Source organism: Zonotrichia albicollis, chromosome 7, assembly GCF_047830755.1.
Source record: "Zonotrichia albicollis isolate bZonAlb1 chromosome 7, bZonAlb1.hap1, whole genome shotgun sequence".
In the NCBI taxonomy this organism is placed as follows: domain Eukaryota; kingdom Metazoa; phylum Chordata; class Aves; order Passeriformes; family Passerellidae; genus Zonotrichia; species Zonotrichia albicollis.
The window spans coordinates 31,227,318-31,253,451 of record NC_133825.1 but is presented as its reverse complement, the minus strand read 5'-3'; the positions used below and the strand labels follow the sequence as shown (position 1 = coordinate 31,253,451).

At 44.7% G+C, this 26,134-nt stretch overlaps 1 protein-coding gene across 2 annotated transcripts in view; it reads left to right on the top strand.

The window, feature by feature from the left end:
* Positions 1-26,134, top strand: part of TLL2 (tolloid like 2) — an 82,205-nt gene that overhangs the window by 40,580 nt on the left and 15,491 nt on the right. For both annotated transcript variants that reach the window (XM_014275749.3, XM_074544862.1), the window contains exons 3-11: positions 4,249-4,320; positions 6,841-7,011; positions 7,802-7,919; positions 8,323-8,501; positions 8,791-8,896; positions 13,805-13,929; positions 17,697-17,812; positions 19,734-19,836; positions 22,610-22,726. In XM_014275749.3, the coding sequence (XP_014131224.3) occupies positions 4,249-4,320; positions 6,841-7,011; positions 7,802-7,919; positions 8,323-8,501; positions 8,791-8,896; positions 13,805-13,929; positions 17,697-17,812; positions 19,734-19,836; positions 22,610-22,726 (1,107 nt within the window). The remainder of the gene's footprint in view (positions 1-4,248; positions 4,321-6,840; positions 7,012-7,801; positions 7,920-8,322; positions 8,502-8,790; positions 8,897-13,804; positions 13,930-17,696; positions 17,813-19,733; positions 19,837-22,609; positions 22,727-26,134) is intronic.

The window sequence follows — 26,134 nt, the reverse complement described above, 5'->3', positions numbered from 1 at the left end:
GTGTTTAATGTTAACTGCACTACTTGGTTTTGTGGGTGCTTCATTCTCTGTTTGAAATCCAGTCTCTAAGCCATGGCATGTGAACAGCCTGTATATTGAGTGAGACTATGAAAGCAGGGTGTTCTAACATATAAGATAGGGGAGATTAAGTAATTAATAATTTTTCAAAAGTATTTTTTTATCACTGTGTTGTAGCCCAGCTCTGAAATGGCCTTTTGTCCACAGTAAGATGTATTAGAAAAAGTCTTGATGTGGTTCGATTCACCTGAGAGCAAATAATTATGTGCACAGCCAAGTTACTCTCTGCTAAATCAGAAAAATTGGAAAATCTATCAAAGTCCTCAGTGCTCACTGTGGGCTCCTTTGTCCTCAGCAGAGGTGATGAGCATATGGGTGGTAGCTGTCTTCAAAGTTCAGCTGTGGAACCCTTTCCCTGTGTGGACAGCAACCAGGAAAGGGAAAAGAAAACTCTGTGAACATGAAAAGATTCTTCATTGGTCTGGAGAGGAAAAAGTATCCTGGCTTGGACCTGTTCTGACACAGGTTTTGATTTTAATGGCACCTTTTACAATTTGGGAAAAAAGGTGGTGTTGCAAGCTTCATCCCTTCCAATTTCCTGTGTAAGAATCTGTGTTCTCAGATTGCAATTTTTCAGACAACTGCAATTCCTATTGTCACTTGTTGGGTTTTAGACTTACATTATAGATAGGCATCATTTGAAAATGAAGTTTGACTCAGGGTAGACTGATGTTTCTCCCTTGCTTTCAGTTGGGTAACTCATCTTGCCTCAGAGTAGCATTTTCCAATGCAAGCTAGAAGACAGATGGTGCTAAAATGTTTTGGAAGTCAGCGGCCCCTCAAGCAGTTTTGAGATCTTAAATGGGCCCAATAGGAGGGTGGTAGGTATTTCTGGGCCAATTATATGCATTCTGATTCACCAGCAGGCTGCTTCACTGCTTTGCCTGGCTTTCCTCTTCCTTTTTCAGACCAGAACCCCTTCATGGTCCATAAACAGGTGGAAGAAGCACAGAAGCTTTAGTTGGCCAGAGATCTGATTGTCCCCTTTTTGGTGATTCAGACTATCTGGGCTTAAGCAAAAAAAAAACCAAACCAGAACATGCATAGCAATAAATGTCTTCAATCCTAAATTGCATCTTGTAGAAGGCACATTTTCAGGTCTGATATGTTGCTACTTCTCCAAGTCCCACCCTCTCTTACTGGAAGTGAGGGTTCTGAATGGAATCTGCTCCCTGCTCTTCCTTCAGGCTGCACATCTTTGCCTGTGCTGGTGGTGCAAGGGAACTACCAACAGCATAGCTATGCTGGCATGCTTTGTGCACTCTCTCTTAATATGTGGTCCTTTATTTTGGTTTTAGCTGAACTACTTGGACTTCATTTAACAAATTGGATTTTCATTTTCCTCTCCTGGAAGAGTGAGAGAAACTGCGTTCTTCACAGCAGTGCCCCAGCCTGCTGCTTTCTGCTTCACTGGACCCTTACCACCTCAGGCTGCTTCTAGCTCCTGAAAACAATTTATACACCTGTTCTTCAGCCATGCTTGCAGACATGGTGTGTTTATCTCAGATTTGTGGTTCATTCAAGCTACTGGCCATTTCCTTCAGTTAGCCAAGCTCCCTTGGCAGTGCTGGTCTGTGAGAAACACAAAAACAAGTTGTTGTACAAGTGCACTGTAGGTAGAAGGAGAAATATTCCCCAGCCTGGGTACAGAATCCCCTCTGTGTCTCTGCCAGGTCATGCACAGAAGTTGCCTGGTCAGGGACTCCAGCAGTGTTCTGCTGGGGTTGCACCTGTTAAATAGGATAAATTATTAGGAAGAATTGAATTACAAAAACGTGGAGGTTAAGAGGGTTTAGGAGATCTAGTACAGCTCTGTGCATGGAGACATGACCCAACAAATTCTGTGTTTTCAACTGATTGTGGGAGAGGCATACAAAACTCAAGCTGAGGAAGGATGGGTGCGGGTCTAGCACAGCAGTGGGTGGAAAGCAGTGAGGATGAAAGTGATCTTGGGGGCTTGTTAACTGCTGGAAATCCATTAAAGTCAATGTCATGTCTTTGTGGGATACCCAGCCTGCTTTTATTGGCTTTCTACAGAGCAACATGTCAAGCTGGAAATCTCCCTTCTCCTCTTCAGTGCTTCCAATGATAATGGGCTTCAGTACAAATCTGGGCATTTCATGCTCTGGAGCAGTAACACTGGAATATGTTCTGCTTCTGGCTGTGACAGAGTAGTCTGACAGAGAGGTACCACTTCAGAAATGTGAGGGGACAGCAGCATCTACATATTATCTGCAATCTATGTGCAACTGCCTCCAGATACAAGGTGCATTTCTTGGCTTTCTTATTTATTGTTAATGACCAATCACTTCTTCTGGGATCCTACATTAGCCCTCTCTTGGAAGGATTTAGAAGAGGACTAAATGTCTGTCCAGTGACTTTAATTTTTGGGATATCTTTAGGCATCATGGTGATAGGAAATGTCTAAAAACTCAAGTGAATCAGAAAAGGGTCTTCTAAAATGTTCATGTTTGTTTCCAAACACCTTTGTGTGACACAAGGCTGTGGGTGCTTCCTGTCTGTATGAGTGAGATTAGAGTTTGAAAATATCTGGTATATGTGCACCCCCATATCTGGCCTTTGTGCAGCGCTCTCCCTTTTCACGGGCTGCTATAAGACAAAGTATGCAAAGATGTTGTAGATTTCATTAGTCACGCTAGTTTATTCAAACCTCCTCTTTGCATAAGAAACCAGGGCCTGTGCTGATCTCTGGGAAAGAATGCGCCCAGGGCTCGGAGCAGCCGCGCGCTCGGCGGCACCGGCGCGGCAGAGGTCAGCGGCTCGGGCAGCGCACGGGGGCCGGCTCCAGGGGTTGGTGCCATCATTTGCAATTCAATCCCGTGCAGCTCCCTCTTAGGAGAACAATTCACTAAATACAGAGTTGTTCTTTTTCCCTAATTCACCATATAATTCACCTCCTAAGTTCAATTAAGAAGCAATCTGTTTGTGACTGGAAGCAAGCTGCATTTATTTAGAAATACAAAATTATCCTTTGCCTCAGCAAAGACTGCATGCCTTAATAATTCTGGTGATGAATGGCTAGTTGGGGTTTCCTTTAAATGGAATGAGATACTGTGTGAAGAATAGCATACTTTGCAGGGGTGGGGGTGGGAGAAGTCCTGGGGATGTAAAACTGAGGAGAGGAACTTTTGTTGAGCTTGGGCTTAAGGAAGTGACGAGGACTGGGCATGAAAGAAAACAAAGGGAAATCTTGGGATGGGACATTGAAGCTGGAAAAGAGTGATAGAGTTCAGAGCAATCCATCTTGTTGAATCAGGCTTGTTCCTGTTCACACATCTAATGGCTTTTGTCCAGCCAAGCTCTGTTAAACTATGGCACTTCCTTTGGGAGACAAACCCCTGATTTACTGTGTCTCTTGGACTAGGAAGCTCTAACCTATAGCCAGCTGAAAGGCTGGGTATTTTATTTTCTTCTGAATTATTTTGTAGCTATCTTTCATCATCATTTTCCTGATACTCATATTGATGATAGTAGTATAATGTTGGAGATTTGTTACCATCCTCTCAGTCCTTCTCCAAGCTGCCAGAGATATCCCTTTTCCCCTGTCCTTGCCCTGTTGGACAGGCTGGAGAAGGATTTGCTAGAAGCCAGCTCCCAAGCAAAGGAGAGCTTTCCAGCTGGCAAAGCAGGACTGTTTCAGTGACTGGAAGATGTCCAGCTGTCTGGGAAGTGAGACATCCCTCTTGGAAGTGTCCACACTGCATCCAGCAGCGCTGTATGATCAACACTGTATTCTTTTCTGCATGTGGTGGTTCACCATGCTCTTCATGCTTTATCTTGCCTCCAAGACTACAGAAACTTGCTCTTGCAATACCTCTACAGAGATCAGCTCATTCAGCTCCTGCTCTTATTAAATCTCCATGAAATTAGCCTTCCCTAGAAGAGACTTTCTGCTTGTTCAGCATATGGAGAAACTTAGCCATGGTATAGTAATGAGTTGCAAAGTGTCGCTGTAAGCTAGGAATAAATCTAGGAAAAGTGTCTAGCTCTATCAAGGGTTTAGTCCCTGCTCCCTGAACAGGGAAAGCAGACAGTTTCTGTGGCCAGCAGACCCCCAGCTGGCATTACTGATAGCTGCTGTCCTTTCCACATCAGAGCTCTGCCAGCCAGCTCACCAGAGATGAGTCTCTGCTCTTTTTTCCTTTGCAGGAGGCCTGGGAGAAGAGGTGTCAAGTGAAAATGCCACTTCAACCGACCACAGTGACAAAGCAGTTAAAAAGGGTAATGTGGTACCCCACCCAGACCTTTGGGTATCTTTTATTTACTTTTTTTATCCTCTGTAAAAACATATTTTGTACTGTTTTGTACATGTGTGGGCCTCCATGCCTGGGAGATCAGCCCTGCCCATGCATTCTTTGCTGTTGGTGGACTCTTTGAAGGGGTGGGTTTGCCTTATATAATGTGATGGGTTGACCCCAGCCAGAAGCCAAGCCAAGTCACTATTCCCCTCCTCCAGCAGGAGAGGTGAGAAAGCAGGGAAAGCAAGAGTGAGAAAACCCATTGGTTGACATAAAGATAATTTAATAAGTGAATGAAAGGGGAAAAATAACCAAAGTTATACAGAGGCAACAGCTCACTCTTACCTACAAGCAGGCCCTGCTAGAAGAATGTGTCAGGCCTCTCCAGGGAGGAGAATTTAATAAATTTCAGTTGTTAAAGGCAGAAAAGTACCTACTAAGGAGCAGTCAAGAGCTGTTGGTGAGGAGAACTTGCCCAAGAGTGTGTTGCTGGCAAGGAATGGAAGTGTTGATGCACAGAAGTGAGGACCCAGAGTCCCCTGTGCAGAGCTGCTGCTGCACCAGGCACAGCAGAGCCCAGGGCAGACACCTCCTCCCTTGGGGTTGCTATCAGGAGCTGCCCATGTGCAAATCCACAGAGATTTTGGGCAGGCACAGGAGCAGTTTGTGGATAGAAGACAAGACTACTTCTATCCTGAGACCCTGTCACTTCTTCTAGCTGTGGCCCTTATAATGCCAATGTTTGTGCTGGTGCCTGGTACCAGCAGTAGCAGGTGTAGGCAGGAGGGTGGTTCTTCCTTTTTTGGGAGAACCCCCAACCTCAGAGCATCTGCCTTCCAGGATCCAGCAGCTGGCCTGGGGATGGGGCAGCCTCTGAAATGGCAGGAAGGTGCTTAGGAGTAACAGGAACAAAAGACAAATTCCCGTTTTTGTCCTGCAGCTCAGAGTAAGGTCTTGAGCAGGAAGGGCTTGACCTGGTGAAGCAGGAGGGAGGGTTTAAAGTTCATTCTTTTCATTCCCTTACACTGCCTGGATTTCCTTCCCATTGTATTGATCCCCTCAGCCTTGACAGTAGTGGTTTGCTTACTGGTGCTTCAGCTGGAGGGATGAATGGGGGAAGAGGCTCTCAGCAGCCCCCCTGGTCACTAGAGGAAGGTCTTAGCAGGACCTGTGCTTTTTAATAACCCAGCAGCCCATGCCTCTGACTTGGAAAGCAAAGCTGCGGCCAGTCTTGCTGATTTACATACAAATTGCCATCCTTGGGCTGCAGCTGTGAGCTTGGCAGTGTGCTGTGAGCCACTGTCAGTGGTGCTGCTCCTCAGAGTGACAAAGATGTTCACCTTGGAGTGACCCTTGAGGCCAGCACTCGCTGAAGGCATAGCAACCCCTGTACTCTGTCATTCCCTTGCCCTAGTCCAGCTGATGAGTTGGCTGAGCAGCACAGGGAGCTTATCTAAGCAGTGGTGTCTGCACACAGAGGCTTGTAAAGCTCAGCTGGACTGTGGCTGCTTTGAGGGTTTGAGTTGCCCATGGCACCTCAATTAGGGGGGGAACAACCAGGAAGCTTTGAGTAAAGGATTTTTTGAGTAAAGGTGCCAGCACATTAAAAGTGCAACTCGTGCAGGCATAACCATTAAAAGTGCAACTTGTGTAGGCATAACCAGTACCTGAGCAGATACTGAGCAGCAGCATAAATGCAGGGATAGGGTCTGCCTAGAAGCCTGTGTGAATCTCAAGAAAAGCCTGTGTGAATCTGCTTGCAGATTTCAAGGTCAGTGCTGAACACCACACAGGCAGGGCTCCTGTACCCTTTGAAACAAGAAATGTGTTGTGCTTTCCCTTTTGTATTTTTGCTCCTTTTCATTAAAATGAAGAGATTCAGCATGGATGGAGATCTGCACTTCTGTTTTTCCCATCCTGAGCATCCTCCTCCAACAGAGACTGTCCCATCTTTATAGATTTCCAAACCACCCAAGACCTGGTATGTGAAACCAAAGTAATACTTTTCAGTACAGATTTCAGAGTTAGGAGTCTGTCACCTTCTTCCAAGCCAGCTCAAATGAGTAGTTGCTGCTGTGAAGCTGTTCATAATAGAACAAACCATTCTCTGCAGATGAGTGGATAGATAGGGCAAGTTGAGAATATACAGTGACATCTAAGCTTGATTTCCACCTTCTGTTCCCCTTGAGTACTGTGTCCCCATCTGTGAAGTTGCTGTTACAGAGGAGTGGCTAGAGACAGGGAAGGATGTGCTTTGACACCCTAATGGGAGAGCAGCTTTGGCATGGTGCATATGGAGGCTCCAAAACAAGAAGGGACAGTTTTCTATAGATTAGCAGTCTCAAAGTCCCAAAAAAATCACTGGCAAATCAAGTTATGACTTCTGTTTTGATTTAACACCTTGCTTTTTCTTTTTATCTTTTTCTGAAGCTCCAGGGTATTGCCTGAGGGCTGCAGGTGGAGCTAAAGAGGATTTAAACAGTATTGCCACTCTGTGTTGCAGACGGCAGGCAGAACAGGACGCTTGCAGGGAGCCCCAGGAGGAAGGAGCACACGGATGAGCCTGGGATGGATGCACACCCCTCTGCCAGAGTGCGCAGGGCAACCACGGCCCGGGCTGAGAGGATCTGGCCTGGGGGCGTCATCCCCTATGTCATCGGAGGAAATTTCACTGGTCAGTGGTGAAAACACTGCTTTCTCTTTGCCATGGGTCTGTGTGTCAAACTGTGCAGGAAATCTTTGGAGCAGAGTTATCCCACAGACTCAGGTCCTTGGGAATCTGTCTGCTGAGGTAGGGTGGGAATGAGTGCACAAGGAGTTGTGCACTGTGGAAGCCTGAAGCTGAGGTGTGCCCTGAGATGGTTCTTCTCTTGGAGTCCAAGAAATTCTTGAGTGACTGAGTCACTTTTCTTTAGAGGCCAGCACCTGTGAGCTGTGCTTGCCCCCTGTTTTTCCAGAAGAGCACTCTCTCTGCTGTTGGAAGAGCAGGAGCAGAAGTTCTCTGGGGTCCTGACAATAACTTTGCCTTAGTTTTGAGGAGCATCTGTAGCACTCATGAGATTCCTGGGTCTTGAAAGATGGGCATGGTCATTACTTCATGTCATGAGAGCAAATTTGGCACATCACTTGTGTGTGGTGTTCAGATCAGATCACCTGGCAGCTCTGCCAGAATGGCCTGTACCTAGAAAGGTGACATGTTTTATATTCACAAATATTGATGTACTTCATCTGTAAAGTTTTCTACCTATTTAATTAGAGCAGTAAATTCATCAGATATAAGGAGAGAAAAGATGATACAGGAAGGTAATGCTCTAGCTGGAAGTTGGCCCCAGGGTCCAAGAGGTGTCTACAGTATAAGGTTGGCTGTTTGAAAGGTTGACTGCTCCCATATCCAGATGAAATCCATTAGAGGTTTTCCTGAAAGCCTGGCCTTCACTGTTTGCTCCTCTTGGTTTCCTTTCCAGGAACTCAGAGAGCTATCTTTAAGCAAGCAATGAGGCACTGGGAGAAGCACACTTGTGTGACCTTTGTGGAGAGGACTGATGAAGAGAGCTTCATTGTGTTCACGTACAGAACGTGTGGGTAAGTGATGCACACATTCCCTGCGGCTCTCTATTGCAAACAACACTTTCAGTCACACCTGGCTTTGTAAGTCTGGCCCAGAAAACACCAATGGCTAGCTTGGAAATCTATCTGTCACAGAGATGCAGCTGGTCACTTTCAGTGAGGATCATTTAGTATTTGTCAGAAGGTGCTAAGCCTTTCTGGATTCTTTTTTCTTGAGATAACTCTTCAGTGTACATGTGCTTGTTTATAGGTACACACTTTTTTCTTTATGTTTTCTTTGTACTTAACATGTAAGTGCATATAGTGTATGCAGCTGCTGGCCTGTCCTGAACCCTGCCATATGCCATGCTCTGTTCCTGTGTTTTAGAGTTTCTCAAGTCACTGATGTGCTGATGGGTTTGTGGGTTTTCTTTTCCAGGTGTTGCTCCTACGTGGGTCGCCGGGGCGGGGGCCCTCAGGCAATCTCCATTGGAAAGAACTGTGACAAGTTTGGTATCGTGGCTCATGAACTGGGTCATGTGGTGGGTTTCTGGCACGAGCACACGCGGCCTGACAGGGACCAGCATGTCACTATCATCAGAGAGAACATACAGCAAGGTAAAATCATGCTTCAGGTTATTCCACCTGGCTTTTGGCTGGGTAGAAACCTTTCTTGCTACACTTGTGGAAAATGCTGATGGTCTGAAGATTGGGATAGAGAAGAAGAAATATTGCTGTGGAGCAAGGGTCAAAATAGCTGTATGAATAGAAATTTTGGATGTCCAGCTGGAGCTGTTGAAACAGAGGAGCATATCCATTTCATTCTAGGCTCCCACAGGTAAAAGTTGGGGTTTTTTTTATTCTCTAAGAATGGTTTGTTTCTTTTCCTTTTTGTTTGTCATCACAGGTCAGGAGTACAACTTTTTAAAGATGGAAGCTGGGGAAGTGAACTCACTTGGAGAGACCTATGACTTTGACAGCATCATGCACTATGCTAGGAACACGTTCTCCAGGTGATAATTCAAGGTTACATGTCCTTAGGACCAGTTTTGGTAGTTGCGGTTGGCTCTGTGGGATATATCGAGCCTAGAAGGAGACCTCTGATCTATTGCTGCATTGCAAGGCTCAGAAAGTATTTGAAGAAGCAAGGTGTAGTGTGGTGGATTGCTGTTTTCCCCTTTCCACTATATTTGCTCAGTAATAATCCTGGTAATCTCACAGTTTTCAAAGCCTTGCTGACATTCTTCGCAGCCTTCCCAGACCGCACATGTGTATCTGTGTGCATATCTGCCCATGTGCATGTTGGGTCATACTAGAACAAGCTTTGAATCTCTTGGTTGTGCAGCTTATGCTTTGGAGTCACAGCCATCAGTCTCTAGTGGTTGTGTTGAGGGAGAGTTGAACTCTAGATCATGATCTTTAATTGCTTGGGGGGTTTTTTACCCATTTATGCATGAGCTTTCACTCATGGCCTCTGCAGCTGTGTGGTTCTGTGTGTCTGGGTTTTTTTCATGGAGGAGTTATCAGTCCTTCCCCAACTAATGCCAGTTTCTGCACAGGCTGTTTGTCCTTGACTCCCATCTCATACCTCCAAATGGGGGCTATTTTCTGATCAGACTGCTCCACTGGATAGAGAGGTGATATAAACACAGTTATGTCCTGTGTTTGGAATGAGAGTTACTGGATGACCAGATTCATTTTGCTGCATTGTTAGAAGTTTTCTTTCATGAATCCTACTATTGCTCTTTCCCAAGAGCTTTTTGTCACTACATACTGTGAGTAAAGGGGTTGGAAGGTACAGCGGAAGTATTCACACTCTTGGAAAAATTTTGTTGCAAAAATTAAAATGTCTTTGTGACTTACATTTTCTTACTCCCCTGTTGTATTGAAGGGCCAAGCCTGTTGGTTTGTGCTTTTCTTTTGACAACTTCACACTAACAAGTGGAAAATTGCTGAAATGCTGCTTGTTGTGGCAGGAGGAGATGGTGCCTGAGCAAGGGTGTTTTGCAGACTTTGCAGATTTCTTTGCATTAGATATCCAAAGCAAACAATTTTTCTTCCCTTGAAGCATCTGCTGGACCCTCCTAGCATTTGCTGAACTCTTAATGGTTTGAATTGTCTTGCACAAAAGCAGGATTAAGTTATTACCGCCATTTATATTGTGGATGCCTTTGAGTCTGTGTCTCTTGAAAACTAGGGTCCTTCAGAGCACTGCTGGACCAAAATGGGTAAAAATGGCAAGAGTCCTGCTAGATTTAAATTGGTGCTTGATAGGATTTTTAAGTCTGTTTTCTTTAAGCTCTTTGTCTCTGTGACCCACCCTTACCCCAATTGCAGTCTTTGTGCAGTAATTGAACTGAGCACTGAGTGCCCTGGTAGGCTGATTGTGCTCTCAGCACAAATAAGCAGGGCTGGAATTGGCTTTTACTTTGCCAAGACTTGTCTTGACACCTGCTCCCCTAAGGAAGCAATGCACTGACCAGCCAGAGAGACTGGTGGGTGCATGCACCTGACCTTCCCACCTCACTGAGGTTTGCTGGCCAATTGCAACCCAAACTGACACAAGCACAGAGTCCATGAAGGTTTTAAGTTCCAGCAGGTTTCATTAAGATCAGTGGCTAGGAAAGGCAGAGAGTTTCTGCTCGGGCCTGCAAGGGAAGGTCTGCATTGAGTGTGTTAATGCAGTAGCAGACACCAAAAGTCAATGTAAGATGGTGTGAGCACCTGACCAGTGGAGATGGGATGTGTGAGTGAGCAGGGGAAGGACACACAGCCATGTCTCTGACTTGCTCTCTTGTAGCAATTCTTACCTGGCACTTAGTATAACCTTGTTTTTAGCTTTTAACAGTCTATATTGATGATAGTAAATCATATGGTGCTTGCCATGGTCAAATGCTGCTATAAATGCTGGGCCCTTTTTATTCTAAACTTTTTACCTGGGACAGAAAGGTATAGCCTTTCTGAGATTTGATGAGTCCTAGCAGTTTCCAGTGATACTTTTGAGGATTGGTGCAGAGTCACCCCTTTCCATTTCGTAGCAAAATATGCCTCTCATTTTTGTCTGTGGCTAATAGAAATACGAGTATAGCACAAGAGGCTGTAATGACATCAGGAACGAGTTTTTACCATTGGAACTTCTGTTCTCATCTAGATCAGAAATTTGCCTGTTGTGCAGAGTGTGGCTGCAGGCTTTTATTTCCTGGTGCATTCCTTACAACACATAGCAGCAATCTAAACTGAATGTTGCTGTATCATGAAACAGTTTCTTTTACAGCTGTCAAGACCTATAAATGGCAACTTAACAAGAAGAAAGTTTAAACATTTACAAAGCCCTAAGCAAGTAGCTGGTTACCTTAATTCAGTGAGTGGCTTGCTAGTAGACGTGACAGCAGAGTCTGGAGTTACAAAACATGACCTCTGCAAAGCTCCTGTTCAAGTGAGGGTGTAGGTAGCACTGCCTCCATGCCCAGGAGGCACATCTTGTGTTTGCAATGCACTGTCCTAATCCTGCACAAGGCATACAGAGATCTTCCACAGGTTTTACTGCATGAAGAGTCATGCTGTCTCTCTTGTGCACGTGGAGATATAAGGTGGGCGCCTGCAGCTGGGTCCTTAACCTGCCTTGAATATCTCCTTCCTTGAGTGCTGCTTAGGCACCTCTATTTGTTACCCTGTCTCCTGGGACATGAATGTTTAGCATCTGTTGAGGTCAGTTGATAATTTCATAGCATTGGCCTGGCACTTTGCATGATCAGGGTGCTGTGCAGATGCTGCTGACTTGTGTGAGTCTCCTGTCAGACTCTGTTGTTCTTTGCTGGTAGGAATGGTGGGGTGTTTGCTTGGCTTACGCTGCATTGGGCAGCTAATGCGTGTTCTGCCTGTGCCTGGACAGCAAGAGCATGGGGCATCCAGGATTCATGGGTTCTTCTCCTACCTCTGGGAGGGGAGTTCAGGTATTTTACTCAAGCATGGTGTTTGACTTCCTGAGCTGCTCTGTTTAATGATGTCTGTTTGTTGTTTATTAACTTTTGAGTTAAAGTATTTGCACTTTTAGAGACACTCACCAAATGTGCAACTTTACGTACCAAATGTTTCTAAGCAGATGAGGTTTAAGTGGATAGCATGAGACTTCTGGGACTTGTGTGGCTTGGGCCAGACAGATTCTCCTATTCTTGCTTCCTTTGATGGCAAAATGAGAGAAACTGTACTTACTGCTCTGTAGTTGAGAGTCATGTTCAGCAATGCATGTGAAAGGAGAAAAAATTCAGTTGGAGGAAAAGGCAAAACCAAAAATCTTACTGCCTCAGTACAGAGTACAGCCTTCTAGAAGAAAATGTGTTTGGCAGGTAGCAAGGGTAATTTGAAGTTGTGTGGGTTGTTTGTGTTGTGTGAGCAGTGCCTGAGGTATATACTACGTGCAGAAAGCTGAGGGCTGTGAGTGCACAGTTGTGAGGGCTGGAATGGGAAAAAGAATCAAAACTTTGCATGTGCAAGTGGTGTTTTTTCTATTAAACTCACTCATTCTTCCCTGGTTGAGCTTGGAGATCTGCAGAAAGCATTTCAGAGGCCACAGAAGTATGTCCCTGCCAAATGCTGGGTTCTTCTGTGAGCTCCTGAGGAGGCTTGAAAATTTACTGTGAGCAAACTGACCTGTTTCTATGCTTGTGGTGTTTCTGGAATTGGAAGATTTATTTTCAATACATAAACTTAAATTCAGCCCAAGGCATGCAGTTGGCATTTAGAATAACAAACTGAATTAATAAATTGAAATTTGCAGGACTTACCTCAGGTCTTGTAAGTATTGGTTTTGGTGCTGATCAGGAATTTTTCTACTGTTGAAAAAAATGCCAACATCTCCCATGCAACAGCTGATTCCAGTTTTCAAAACAGATTAAATTACTTTCCCTCTATTTCTTTCTTCAGTTTGAATATTTACAAAACAATTTCCCCCTTCCCTCCCCACCTCTGGACTAGGCAGCACTAAAATTATTGCTTCTTTCCTGATTTCCCATTGGGCTCTCTGGACAGTTGTATCCTGTCCTTCAGAAAGAGCAGTCTGCCTCACTGAGCTGAAGTTGAAGGTAAAGCTCAGTGCTAGCCTTGGCATCCCCAAGCCTGTGTGGCATTCAGGGGTGCAGTGAAAGCTTCCTGTGGACTGGACAGCCTGGCTGCAACAGCTTGGATTTTGCCAACCTGGAGTTGAGGTTTCTGATTCCCTCCCTCCTTCCCTACAATCCTAATGCTCCCTTGGGATCTCTTTTTGTGTGCAAGCGCTTGCTTGGCTACATGAACTGCATTTTGATAGAAGTGAGGCCTGAGCTTAAATCCTTCACTGGACTGAGATCAGAAGTGCAGTGAAGAGCTCCTGAGTGTGAAGCACATGGAAGAAATAGTAGCAAGTGAAAAGAGGTAGAGACAAGTGGAGTTACTAGCTTGGAAACTCATACAGAACAAAGGTAGAGCACATGATCTTTTCCTCTTGTCTGTGGCATCCACAGACACTGCCAGCCCAACCCTATCTACTACTGGGAAAACTCCCCTTCCTCTGCTTCTTTGGCTTAAACTCCAGATCTGTGCTCCAGCTGAGCCAGATGTGCCATGAACTGTCTGCAGGAATATTTCATTGCTTTCTCTGATTTATGGCAAGGAATGTGCTACCTCAAAGAGAGGCAGCAGCAATTTTGAGATATCCAAGAGGAATTTGGCTTGGCAGACTTGCTTGTACATTTGGAAGCTGTCTCCTATAGTGAGCAGGCTGTCTTGAGATAGTTAGCAGTTATTAGAAGCTGAACCACTACTGCTTGTTAGCACGGGATATATGGTCAGGGGGATGGGTGTGGGAGGCCTGCCAGCTCTGCTTTCTGTTCACTGTGTCACTTTCCCTCCTTCGCTGCTCTGTGTGTCTCTGCTCTTCCCTTCAGAGGGGTTTTCCTTGACACCATCCTTCCCCGTCGAGACGACAACGGGGTGCGGCCCACCATCGGTCAGCGCGTGCGCCTGAGCCAGGGGGACATCGCCCAGGCAAGGAAGCTGTACAAGTGCCCAGGTAAGTATGGCCTGGCACGTGGAGCCGGCTTCACCACAGACACGTCACTTGTGTGCAGAGCATTGGAGTTCAAGAGCCCAGCCTCTGAGGAAAGAGACTCGGGAAACACAGGCTATCAAATGCTTTAGGCTGGAGCCGTGGGGGGGAAGAGAGCATGCCTAAGATGTGTCTCCTGTTGGTACTTTGCCAGGATTCTTGTTGGGTTTAGGGCTTCAGATTGCTCCAGTGTAGACTCTGTTTGTAGGAAATTGAACTGATGTACAAGGCTATGGACAGAGTGGGGACTAGGAGTTAGCAAAATGGTGGAAAGGTGTCTGGTAGACTGAGGCCCATGAAAGTGGAGGATAGTTGGTGTGCAAATCCACTGTTTTTCTATATCCAACTACAGGTCAGAAAGTATGAGTCCATAAGGGTCTAGAATGAATTCTGAGGGCTTCAGGGTCTATATGTTTGAAGATTACTGCTTTTATCTTATAATGGGTGGTATAACTTGTAGGTCTATTAGTTCTAATTATTTTTTTTCTTTTTACCTCATAATTACATTTTTCTTTTTACACTCATCATTATCTCTAAATTGATTTTGGTTGAATAAAATGTTGTTCTTGCAAAATTATCTCATGGATTAATCTAGGGGTTCATTTGTTTTGCACTATGTTTTTTTGTTGGAGTCAGACTTAATCCAACCAGGCTTTTCATTCCCATAGCTGGAAGAATCAATTACAGATTTAGATTTCTCAAGGCAAGCTGAAAAGCCACTTTGGCCTGAGGTACTAAGTAAAAGCTACAAAGCAACTTTCTTTAAAATGAGGACTCTTCTGTGAGTCTCAAGTTTTCCATTTGTGAAGTAGAACTTTTCCTACCTTTTTTTTTTTTTTACAAAGCTTTACCAGAGGTTATTGCAGTTCAGAACATATTAGGCAGGAAAATAATTAGAGATTTAAGCCTACTAAACTTTTTTCAAATGCCCGTTGTTCTGCTTTTTTTTTTTTCTTAAGATTTATAAGTTGCATCTTAGGAGAAGAGGTGCAATATATTTAATGACAGTGATATCTTCTTCTGCTATTTGAATCTGTAGCTTGGAAAGTTTTCTTCCTCTGCAAAATACAAAGCAAAGGGGTTCAAAACCAAAGGACTTCATCTGTGTGTTCAAGCAGGGTCTGAATGAGACTTGAGGATGAAGACACTTTGTTCAGCAGGCAAGCTGAGGATTTTAGGGTAAAATGCAGCAACATAATTCAGAAGTTGTGTGGCAGATGGCTTCCCTTTTACAAAGAGAGTCTCCATCTGAGAATACTTAATAATATCCCCCCAAAAAAGTGATAGTATGGTGAAGGATGAGTTACAGGAATTACATCCACTGGAATCAGCCAGAACAACTGCTGTGTCTGTTGTGAGAAACGGGGCTCTCCAGCTCATTAGACTGGAGCTCATGTGCCTGCTACACTTAGGGCTTGCTTAGCTTGTCCATTCTAAAGTCCTGCTGGTCTAAATTGCTCTTAATTCCTCAAAGCTTATACCTGCTGGGTTAAAGTTAGTGCCAAGCCAGGTGAAATGAAATGAAATTCACTGAAGGAATTTCTGGAAGGCAAGCTCAGTCTGCTGCAGAGTAGTTAATGCTAGATTTGCTATGGCTGCACAGTTGAGGATTTGATGACTACAGTGACTTCAAAAGCTTTAAAACAGCTCATCCTGTTGTCTGATGCTGTGCTAAAGGAAGAAGGCTTGTGTAGCTGTGCTAATTGTGCAGGAATCGTTAAACAGTAAATTGAGAATGGTCCTGCATTATATAATTTTCTCCAGTTCTCTGGGCATTTTCAAAAGGATACAGTGTACCAGTAGCCAGCTGATGAGCTGTAAGTGCCTGTCACCCAACTGCTTCATTTACAAATGAGTTCTGAAGCATTCACTTTACTGCTTTGCTTTTCACCTCTGTTCCTTTCTACCTGCTCAGTTTCTCAGATCCCAGAAGTGCTGAACAGTTCTTTCTTGGACTTCTTGTCTTCTTTGCTACTAAGTGGAGTACAGTCATATTGCTTTTTAGGGTGCTCTGCAAGAGGTTGTGCTCTCCCCGCAAAGATGCATTGCTCACTGCTGTGCTTCCCCTGCTCTGCACTTTGCTCCAGCCTGGCACAGGGGCTGGGGAGGCAGAGAGTTAGATAGGTCTGCTTTCATATTTCAGCAATGTAGTCTTTGCAAGTAGACACAATAGTACCTGTTCATAATTATAGGGTCTTGCCAGTCATTGTGTAATTACACTCTGGGAGAATTAAGTCTGGCCTGTTGGGAACCTTCACTATGGCTCATCTGAGGGTAATAATCTCCTATCACTATGTTCATGTTGTGCACATTTCCTCTGATTGTGAGCTACCTTTATAATTTCATATTTGTTTAAATAGATTTTTGAGCAAAAAAAAAGAACATTTATTTATTCTGGTGAGTTGTGGATTGGAATCTCCTATTTATTAAAAAAAAAAAAAAAGCTCCTTTCTGTGTCCCCACATTCCTTCATCTAGTCTGATCTGCTAAGCTGTGAATCAAACTTCCTTAGGGAAATTAAGAAATTGCAGATTAGGTAACTCCTTCTCCCCTGCTTGAACATATTACACTTTTTTCAATGGAACCTGTCTCTTTTCACCTCCAACTGCACACCCGCCCATCTAAATGTAATCATGGCTGCAAAATTACCCTGTGATAGCATCAAGCAGAGGAACAACCCCTGGCATTTCCATGAGAAAGGGAAGGCCTTGCGGATCTTTCAAAGCACTGCTGCTCAGTCAGGGATTCTTGGGGGCTGCCTTGCCATCTCTGAGGAAACAGAGTTCCAGGTGCAGTGGAGCTTTATAATATTGGTTGGTTGTGAAACTGGAAAAGCAACTGGGAAGCAGGCAAGCCATGGTCCCTGCTCCTTGCAATTGGCATTTGGATGTGCCTGGTGGGCACTGTCAAGGGAATGGGAGCCTTGATATTTGTGGTCTTCCCACCCAGCCAGCCAGGTGCTCTGCAGGTGTGGATGGTCCTTGTTCCAGCTCAGCCATCCTGTCTCAGAGAGCAGAACTACAGTAGTCACAGCTTTTCCAGATGTTGGAAGCTGCAGTTCCCTAAAGGATCATATGCATGTGCATATTCTTTGCTTCCCAAAAGTCACTCTGGGATCTACATTTCATCAACTGCAGCAGGCCACAGAACAGGAAGTTGAAGAGCAATGGACTGCTGCGCTCATATTTTGTCCTGTGCAGTGTGGTGGTCAGGAAGGTGCTGGGCAGCTGAAACATGAAGGTGATGGGACTTGTCCTGCTTTTGTGTCGGATGTTTTAAGCCCAAAAAAGAAAATTTACAATGGTAATTAAGGAGAACTTCATTGAGCAGCTTGTAATGAAGTGAAAACAGATTTGCTGGCAGCAGTATGGGGTTGTGAACTGGGATGGGGTTAATACTTTGCATTTGATTAGTGAATGAGATATTCCTCAACTGAAACCTGAAAGTGCTGGCATGTGGAAGGATGATGAAGGAAGAAGGGTTCTTCTTTAGTAGCTGTTTCATATGTCCTGGCACTGATCATCTTCCATCCCAGAAATTCTGACAAATTTCCCACCAGCCCTTTGGCAAGGCTGCAGGTGGTCAGTGACCTCTGGCCAGTACCATGAATGAGCCCTGTTGGAGTGCCAGCCACCAGCCTGCACACAGCAGCCATGAGCAGTCAGTTTGGCAGACCCTGATGTCTTTCAGAGTCACTCCTTTTTGATAGGTTTTTTTCCCCTTTCCTGCAGCTTGTGGAGAGACCTTGCAAGATTCAACAGGTAATTTCTCAGCCCCTGGCTTTCCAAATGGCTACCCCTCCTATTCCCACTGTGTCTGGAGGATCTCGGTGACCCCAGGGGAGAAGGTAGGTGCCACAGCAGCACAAGGTATACTCTGCACTTCCCTCATGTGAGGTTTTGCCTGTGATGACAGTGTTAGAACCCGCCAGAAGATCTCTGCATGCCTGGTGTGCAGGAATGGAGCCTGGAAAGGCTCCTGAGCACCACTCAGGAGAGACCTGGAGTCAGGAATATGTGATTTTGAGAAATGGTGATGCTGGAGCAGAGCCCCTCACATATTTGGGCTGTGTGTTGATCTCTGATCCTCCCTCTCAGTTTGAGACTAAACCCTGCATGGACATTTCCTGCCACCTGTTAGATTTGGCAAGCACACATTCCAAAGCCAGTCAGATGAGTTAGATAAAATGTGCGGCAATCTGGGGTCCTGAAGGGAGCTGAGGAGCCGTGAGTGACATCCGTGGCCTGCCCCTGTCATGCAGGCACAATGTCCCTGTCAGGGCACTCCCACTTCCTGCCTGGAAATGCCAAGCCCCGCTGCACATCAATCACCCACCCTGTCCACCTTCCTCCCAGCTCCCTTTGTTTTATTGATCTTCCTGTAGAAATGAAATCTTTCCTTAATCCAGCAACACCAGCCCTTCAGGCCTGCCACGCCATGGCAGGCTGCAGGAATGAGCAGCCCCCTCCTTGGCAGAGTGACTTTGCTGAGGATCACCCTGCAGACACGCTTAAGGCTCACGCTCGGACTGAGACGCGCAGAGCTCGTTTGTTTTGCAGCAGCTGCCGGGCTCCAGGACCTGTTTCTGTCACCTGCAAGCCCAGTCCCATGCCATGCTGAGCTCCTGCCACCAGCTGCAGGGAGAGCATCGCTGGGGCAGGAGGGCCAAGAGCTGTCCAGGTTTGACAACCGTAGCACTGAGAGTTTCCTGGTGTCAATCTACTGTAAACTCTCCCTTTGCTTCTCAGCCTCTTCAGAGTTGTGTCAGGAAGGACCCAGCATCTAATTAATGCTGAACCACTAGTGTTGAAAAAGGAAATAAAGAATTGATTTCAGATTAAATGCTTCAGTTTACCCGTTCAATTCAATGCCGTGGTTGGTGCAAATTGTTGCACTGAGGTGTTAGCTCAGAACAGATACTGGGCTTATAGCATTCATCTGCATAGAAACAGATTAATCTCCTTTTGCTGTCTAAAGTCAGAATAATGCAAAACTGTGGAAAAAAAAGTGAGTGACATCATTACAACTGCACTCTGCACACCCAGCCAGTACTTTGGGGGAGAACATCCATTTTAACATAAAGACATTTCTGTGACTATGTTCAGATTCTGGATGTAAATTAATTACATGGGTCAAATCTCACCAGAAAAAAAATACAAATACATGCCAATGGTGACCTCCATAGGTGACCTCCCAGACCAAGACCAGTGATCCATCTTAGAGAGGAAGGAAATGAAAATAACATTTTAATGCCATGTTCTGTTTGTTAAAGCCACTGAATGTGATTGCATCACAGTGATGATGTGAGTTTGATGGTCAGAATGTGGTACCTAATTAGCAAAATTTGATACTTCTTCCACATATCATTTATATTCAGGTATAGACCCCAAATATGTGTGCTTTGTGACAACGTCTTTCTCTATGATTTTCACATTACTCAAAACCAAAGGGTTTAATTTTAAATATCTGAACTGGGCTTTTTTTAAAGTAACATTTTAGTAACTAAAAAGTATTGAATTTGAATTACAGAATTGATAGTAAGGGGCTCTCTGCTGTCATATACTGTCATGATTTCATTGAAACACCTTGAGAAGCCTTTCTTTTTTGAGAAAAGGTGGTTTACAAATCCTGCTAACAGCCCAGTTGTCTTTACCTTGCATACTCACTTAGGCAGCACTGTAGTGAAAATAAAACATGAAACAACCTGTAGAGTCTTCTCTTTAAAGTAACTCCCTCCCCAAAGAGAAATGTGCACTCTCTCCTTTCAGATCATGTTAAATTTCACATCGATGGACTTATTTAAAAGTCGCCTTTGCTGGTATGATTATGTGGAGGTGCGCGATGGCTACTGGAGGAAGGCTCCGTTACTGGGTGAGTAGCTATTTCATTTTAATTGCATTTTGTATATTCTGCTTGATGCTTTGGAGAGTGGGTGGGGAAAACAAACAGAAACAACCTTTCCTTTACTTGGAAGGATCCCAGGTCCTGCTTGTGCGCTGGCCATCCCACAGTGTCTCCATCCAGAGATGTCGGTGTGCTGTATTCACTCCCAGTGATCCATGCTCCAAACCCTGTGGTCACAAAGGCTTTATTCCTTCCTTTTCCAGCTTGAGAAATGAGGCAGGGAGGGAAGTGAGCCAGGGCCCTGGCTGGGACTAAAAATGTAGTCTCTGGAGTTTTGTTATTGCTCTTTCCTAAGTCCAGGGAAGACTGTCAGGCAGTGAGAATGAAGCAGCTGCACAGCTCCTGACCCACGCTCCTGCCATTATTTCTCATGAATCTGTGTTTACAAATACACAGTATTTGTACTTTGAGCCTCTGTAGTCCTAGCAGGGAACTTACTAGACCATGCCATGCCAAGTTGTGCAAGGACTCCGCTCTGCTTTTGCTCCCAGAGATCTCTACGAAGTGCAGCTCTTCTGTGTCCTCCCTGTTTCTCTGCCTCCTGCTATCATAACTGCGAGTCTGCTGTCACCCTGAATGGTTCACGAGTCCCACCTGGTTTGCCACTGCCTCTGATCCTGACCTCATCCTCTAAGCTCGGTGTCCCAAACATGAAACGTGGCGCTATGACAGCCCCTTCTGCCTAAAGGGAAAGAAGCAATCAGGTTGGGCATCATCCCCAGCTCTGTTAGAGGTGCTGCAGCACACGACTGGGCTAGTGAGCATTGGTTCAGAGGGTTTAGGGAGTTTTGGGTGCTCTCCTTGGCCCCACTGGACATCCTAGTTCTTGTACCAGGTGAGGTGCTGAGGCTGAAGCCATGCTGTTTCCCAGGTTTCAGTGGGCCTCCCTTTCAGGGCAGTTGGCAGCTGGTTTTACTCTTTACTGCCTATTTTGGGGTTGGCAGCACATACTGCTGTTCTCTGCTGCATATGTGTCAGGTAACATTGCTCCAGCAGCTGCAACTCCTCATTTGTTTGTTTTTTTTTTTCTGCTGAGTAATTTAAAGGTACTTCAGAAGCCAAGCACCTCCCTGTCCCTGTAGTGCAGGTGGACTTGGGAGTGTTTCCATCTGGAAGGAGACGCTGCGTGAGTGGCCGTGTTTCCCGCATGGGGCTGAGCCCATGAAATTAGGTCAGAGAGGCAGACAGACGGCAATTCAGCAGGGGGTGAGGAGGGGGATTACTGTGAATTGTGAAAGCACAGGCTTCTTGTGGAGAGAAAAAATACATGTGTGCTGCATATTTTCCCAGGAAAGTGTGTGAAAACCCAGCCTTTAAATGGTGTATAACTTTCTATGAATGGGCCCTTTATCACACTCTGAGGAGCTTGCTCATTCTCGTTCCTCATCTGTGTTTCCTCTTCTTGACACCCTTGTTAAACTCCAAGCCTAAATCCAGGAGGAAGTTGCTCAGTGACCCTAGAGGAAGAAGCTTTGCAGTGCTGATGCTGTTTTTAGCATCCCCTTTGGGAGTGGAGCTGCGGGATGCTGTTGATATGCTGCAGGGCTGTCACACTGCTCCAACAGCACTGGGCAGGTCAGGGGCACAATTGTAGCTCAGTGAAGCTGGGTCCAAGATAATATTTGGATGGGTGACTCTGCAAGGAAAAAAAACTGGTCGCGAAACTGCCAATCCCAGCCAGTTAATGGGAAATACGATGCTATCTTGAAGGTGAGGCACTAACCAGGTTTGTACCCACAGGAAGTTGCTCAAAGATGCCTTTGCCTGGTGTTGGAAGGCCAGGATCCCTATCACTGCTGCCCTGACTGAATTCAACCTGAAGAATTGCTCTTTGCCTCTGTCAGATTCCGACTGGGATTCAGTTGGACAGGATGCCAAGACCAGGTTGAATTCAGTGTATAGCCCTACTGGTGTGAGCTGAAGTGAAAAACCATGTTTGCTCTGTGCAAACTCCTGACCCAAGTGCACGTCCCTGACTATCAGTGCACACTTGGTGCTTGCTCTGTTTCTGTGAGGAGCTTCTGGCTTCAAAATAGGAGCACCAAATTTGGGTTGTTGAGGTTGTCCAGGCTGCAGATGCCATCTACAGTTGTTCTGTTTCAGGATTCATTCCTACTGGCAAAATTTGGGAGTTTACCAGAGCTGGTACATGCCAGAAAGCTCAAAGCTAGGGCAGTCATGGAGTAAAATGGCTCCTGGTGTCTTTCTCCTGAAAGAAATTAAATGACTGCTGATGTGTAACTGGGATTTGTTGAACAGAGAATGAAATAAGTGATTATTCTCATCAGCATGGCCAAGTACTCCATGTTTGACTTGGAGTACTTGCTCCTGGGTGCAAAGTGCTGAAGGAGTTTTCAAGACTTAGCAGGTGGAAAGGACATTCCCTAATGCCACATCTCTAGAAGGACAGGGGAATGCTTCCCCACCATGGTAGTGCTCAGTTACGTTATCAACAGCCCTTTTGAATTTACCAGGGCAATAGAGACTTCATCCGTAACTGGATTCTGCTTCCAGCTGAAGAGAACTTTAATTCACTTAATAATGAAAAAGAATATGAATTAATGAAGGGGGGACACAGAAACTTTTTCAATAGCACAACTGATGGGAGTGAAAGGTGTTTACACAAGCACACTCCTTTACCAAAGACTCTTTGCTTGCCAGGGTCACAGGTGCCCATTATGCTGTGCTGTCCCTCAGGGGAGCACAGAGAGATCTTTATTGTCGCTTTCTTGCCTTCTAGGTAGATTTTGTGGTGACAAGATTCCTGAACCAGTAATCTCCACGGACAGCAGGCTGTGGATCGAGTTCCGGAGCAGCAGTAACATCCTGGGCAAAGGCTTCTTTGTGCTCTATGAAGGTACAACCCTTAGCCTCAAGTCTGCATTGTAGGGAGCAGATGGAACAGGATGCAGGGCTTTATGGGATCAGCAGAAGTTCTGCTGCACTGTGTGGTTAGATACAGCTATGCCCTTGTTTGTATGGGAATTGCCAGATTTTGTGGCTTGTTTCAGTAGACAAGGCATGAATTTTCCAACTGTATTATCACATTTTGAGGTGCACAGCAAGATAGGAACACAAAGCAATAGCTTCCATACTTAGGCTAGGTTCTGTTTGGTCTAACCAGCCCCTGCAAGCAGCAGTGTATGGAGCAAGAGTTTATTTCAGTATTTTAACAGGCAAAGTTCTGTTTGGGATCATACATTTTATATCACTTAATATAGATTGTCTTGGGGTGGTTTTGTTTGTTTGGTTGTGGTTTTTGTTCTCAAATTCAAAGGTTAGTCTTTTGTTTCTCCTTTGTATGTTTTACTTCCAGAAAATTGGAAATTAGCATGTCAGATCTTCTACAGGTCAGGTATTTTAGAAACTTGCATAGCACTGAGATGATGAAACCACTTCAGTGGAGGAGCAATACTGCCACAGTCATTAAAAATCAGTAACTTCCCTTTTCCATATATGCTTGGGTGTTTTTGCAATAATGATTCTAAAATGTTTTAAAAGCTCTCATTGTTTTCTGGGCAGCAGGCATTTTTTTTAGAAATACCAGTGTTGTCAACAGTGTTGAGGTTGACTGTATTGATACCAACATTGCATCATCTTCTTTCTTCAGCCACAAGAACAAGCATAGTGCTGGAAGCCCAGTGCCCAAGTGTCCCATAAACTCATGAATAATGATGCTAACAGAGGGAAGTGAAACAAACATGGGACTGTTGGGGAAGTGCAAATAAAGCATATGAGGATTTCACAGCAGTTTGGGGCTAACAAATCTGTTTCACAGGAGAAATATCTGGTTTCTGCAGGAATTGTTGCCCCAGAGACAGAAGTAGCTTGCCTGATGTTGGGTTTTTTTAAACATCTCTCCCGAAAAGCAGCTGTTGCCTGGAGCATGTGGTTTGTAACACCCCTTTTATGGTAGTTTGTTGGAATTGGAAGTGATCAAATTAATGTGTATGGCATCATCCTTCATATTGCTAAATGGTATTGGAAGAAAAAAAATTTACATTGGCTGCATTCCAAAGTCACTTTGCAAAGTGACTTTGTTTTCCCTTGACAATTTCCCATATTTCCTGTTGATTAATAAGTGATCCCTAAAGATTCAGTAAATATGAGCTTACTTCACTTGATTTTTGAATAGAGCAACTGAAGGTAGAATGTGCATCTAGTGGTCAAACAAGCTCCAAGTTCATGTTTTCCTGCCTCTTCAGGAGTGGATTTTTACATAACCCTTTCCTGCAAGAAATTTCACATTGTAAGGCTGCCAAATCCATGGCTTTGCCTGAGAGCAAGCACAGAGTATGACTGGGGTAAACCAGCTTGTACTGCACACACAGTGGTGGCTCGTTGCACAGGTTCATTCTTATCTCTAGATGATGAAGGGAATGCTTAAGCACTGGATACCTCAGCCTCCTCTTGTCAGAACAGCAGGTAGAGAGATTATCTACATGTCTCTCCATAATTTATTTGCTGAAATAGGAGATTTTCCAAAAGTCTTCTTTAATCCCTATTTCCCTCTTAGGCAAGTTCTGATAATGTCTGGTTTCTTTTGCCCTTTGCAAAGTGGCTTGCTCAGGTGTTTTGTGACTTCTATGCTTAGGCAATAAAGATAGCTTTTATTTCCAGGAGGGACTGCATATAATTGTTTAATTTTCTATCAATTTTTGTCGAAAATCTTTCTCTGATGCCGTAAGTTCTTCTTTTTCTTGTGACCTCCTCACTCAAATTTAGCACTACTTCTCTGTCTTCTGCTTTAGTGACAGTGTATATGAATGCTCATGCATCTGAACTTTTCTGGAAACTGTGGGTGAGGATGGATTTTTGGGCTTGGATTCCTCCAAGTCTTGGCCCTAAAGTTTTCAGAGGATGGGAGGAAAGAGGCAGAAGCATGCAGCCACATGATGGTAGAATTACTTGATCCTAAATGACAGTTTATGTAGTGAAAGTGTCCTCTTAGTTCAGTCATTCTGTTCCCTAACTTTCATGAGATTTAAGAAGGGAAGATGTTGGTGGATTTGCCCTGCAGCACTGCTGACAGCCCTGAATGTGCCATCATTACCATCTTCTCCGTAGATGTTCTTTCTTTCCGTTTTGCAGTAAGGCTCTTCCAAGTATAGTTGACACTCAGCTGTATGTCAGTGTGAACTTCAGCAGTGGATATAGAAAATATTTGTTGGCTGTCAGTTTCATGGCTCTTAGAAAAAAAAGTCCTCTGCTCTTGAAGGCCTCTTTCTGTTGGGTGGGGGAGAGTTTTTTAAAGGGTCCTTCAGAGGTTTTCTCGAGCACCACTGGTAGCAGTGAATAGATGAGCTCAAATTGCACTCTCAATTGTGCTCTGCAGCTGGATTTTTGGGCGCAACTTTTTGGTGGTGCTTCAGCACTGATTCTGTAAGACGGAGGTTAGCTGCACTAATGAAACAGTGCTTTTAACTCTGTTACATTAGCAGCTTACAATGCAAGACCAAGACAGTGTTACCCTGTAATGCAAGCAATCTGCAGGACACTGCATGGAGACCCATATCTGAGTTGCAATGCAGTGCCTTGTGGGGAGAAGCCAGGGGTGAGGATGGTTGATATCTGGCAGGTGTCATTGCAGTAGCATCTCTCTTGTACTTTCTGCTGGTGCTTTTTGTTTCCTTGACTTTAGGCACAGCCAAAACATTCATGTGTTTTGTGGATGTGTGTTGTTCATCATGGGTAACACAGGTTTTAGCCTGTGATCTTGATCTTGCTTTCATTTCTTACATAGTCTTGCAGACAATTTTGCTGAGCTGATGTTGTCTTCAAGATATTCACTAGTTTTGTATTAAGCTAGATTTCCATTAAATTTTCTATTTTGTTATTTAAACTTACTTGTATGTTAGCACTAAAACTTTATTTTTCATGCACAGCAGTCAGCCTGATGGTCTGGCGGTGAACAGCTCAAGTTGTGCTTGTTAATATTGCCATCGTGTGGCTGGATTAGATTTGCAACTTCTCCCCTCTCCCACACCCTCACCCCCAGCTTTTCTTGGTTCTTAGTGCTGGTAGCAGGTTTCAAGGAGATATGAAGGTGAGCAGGAGTATGAATAACACAAATGTATAAAAATTCTCTGTCCCAGTGAGCTTGCCTTCTGAGGACATTAGGACAGCAAAGTAGGAGACACTGTTATAAGACAAAATATTGAAAACATCTATGACTTGTGTGATGCCTTTGTATAGCAAGCAATACTGAAACTGATTTGATGAGACAGGTGTGTATGGAGTGGGCTTTACCTGGAGACAAACTTGC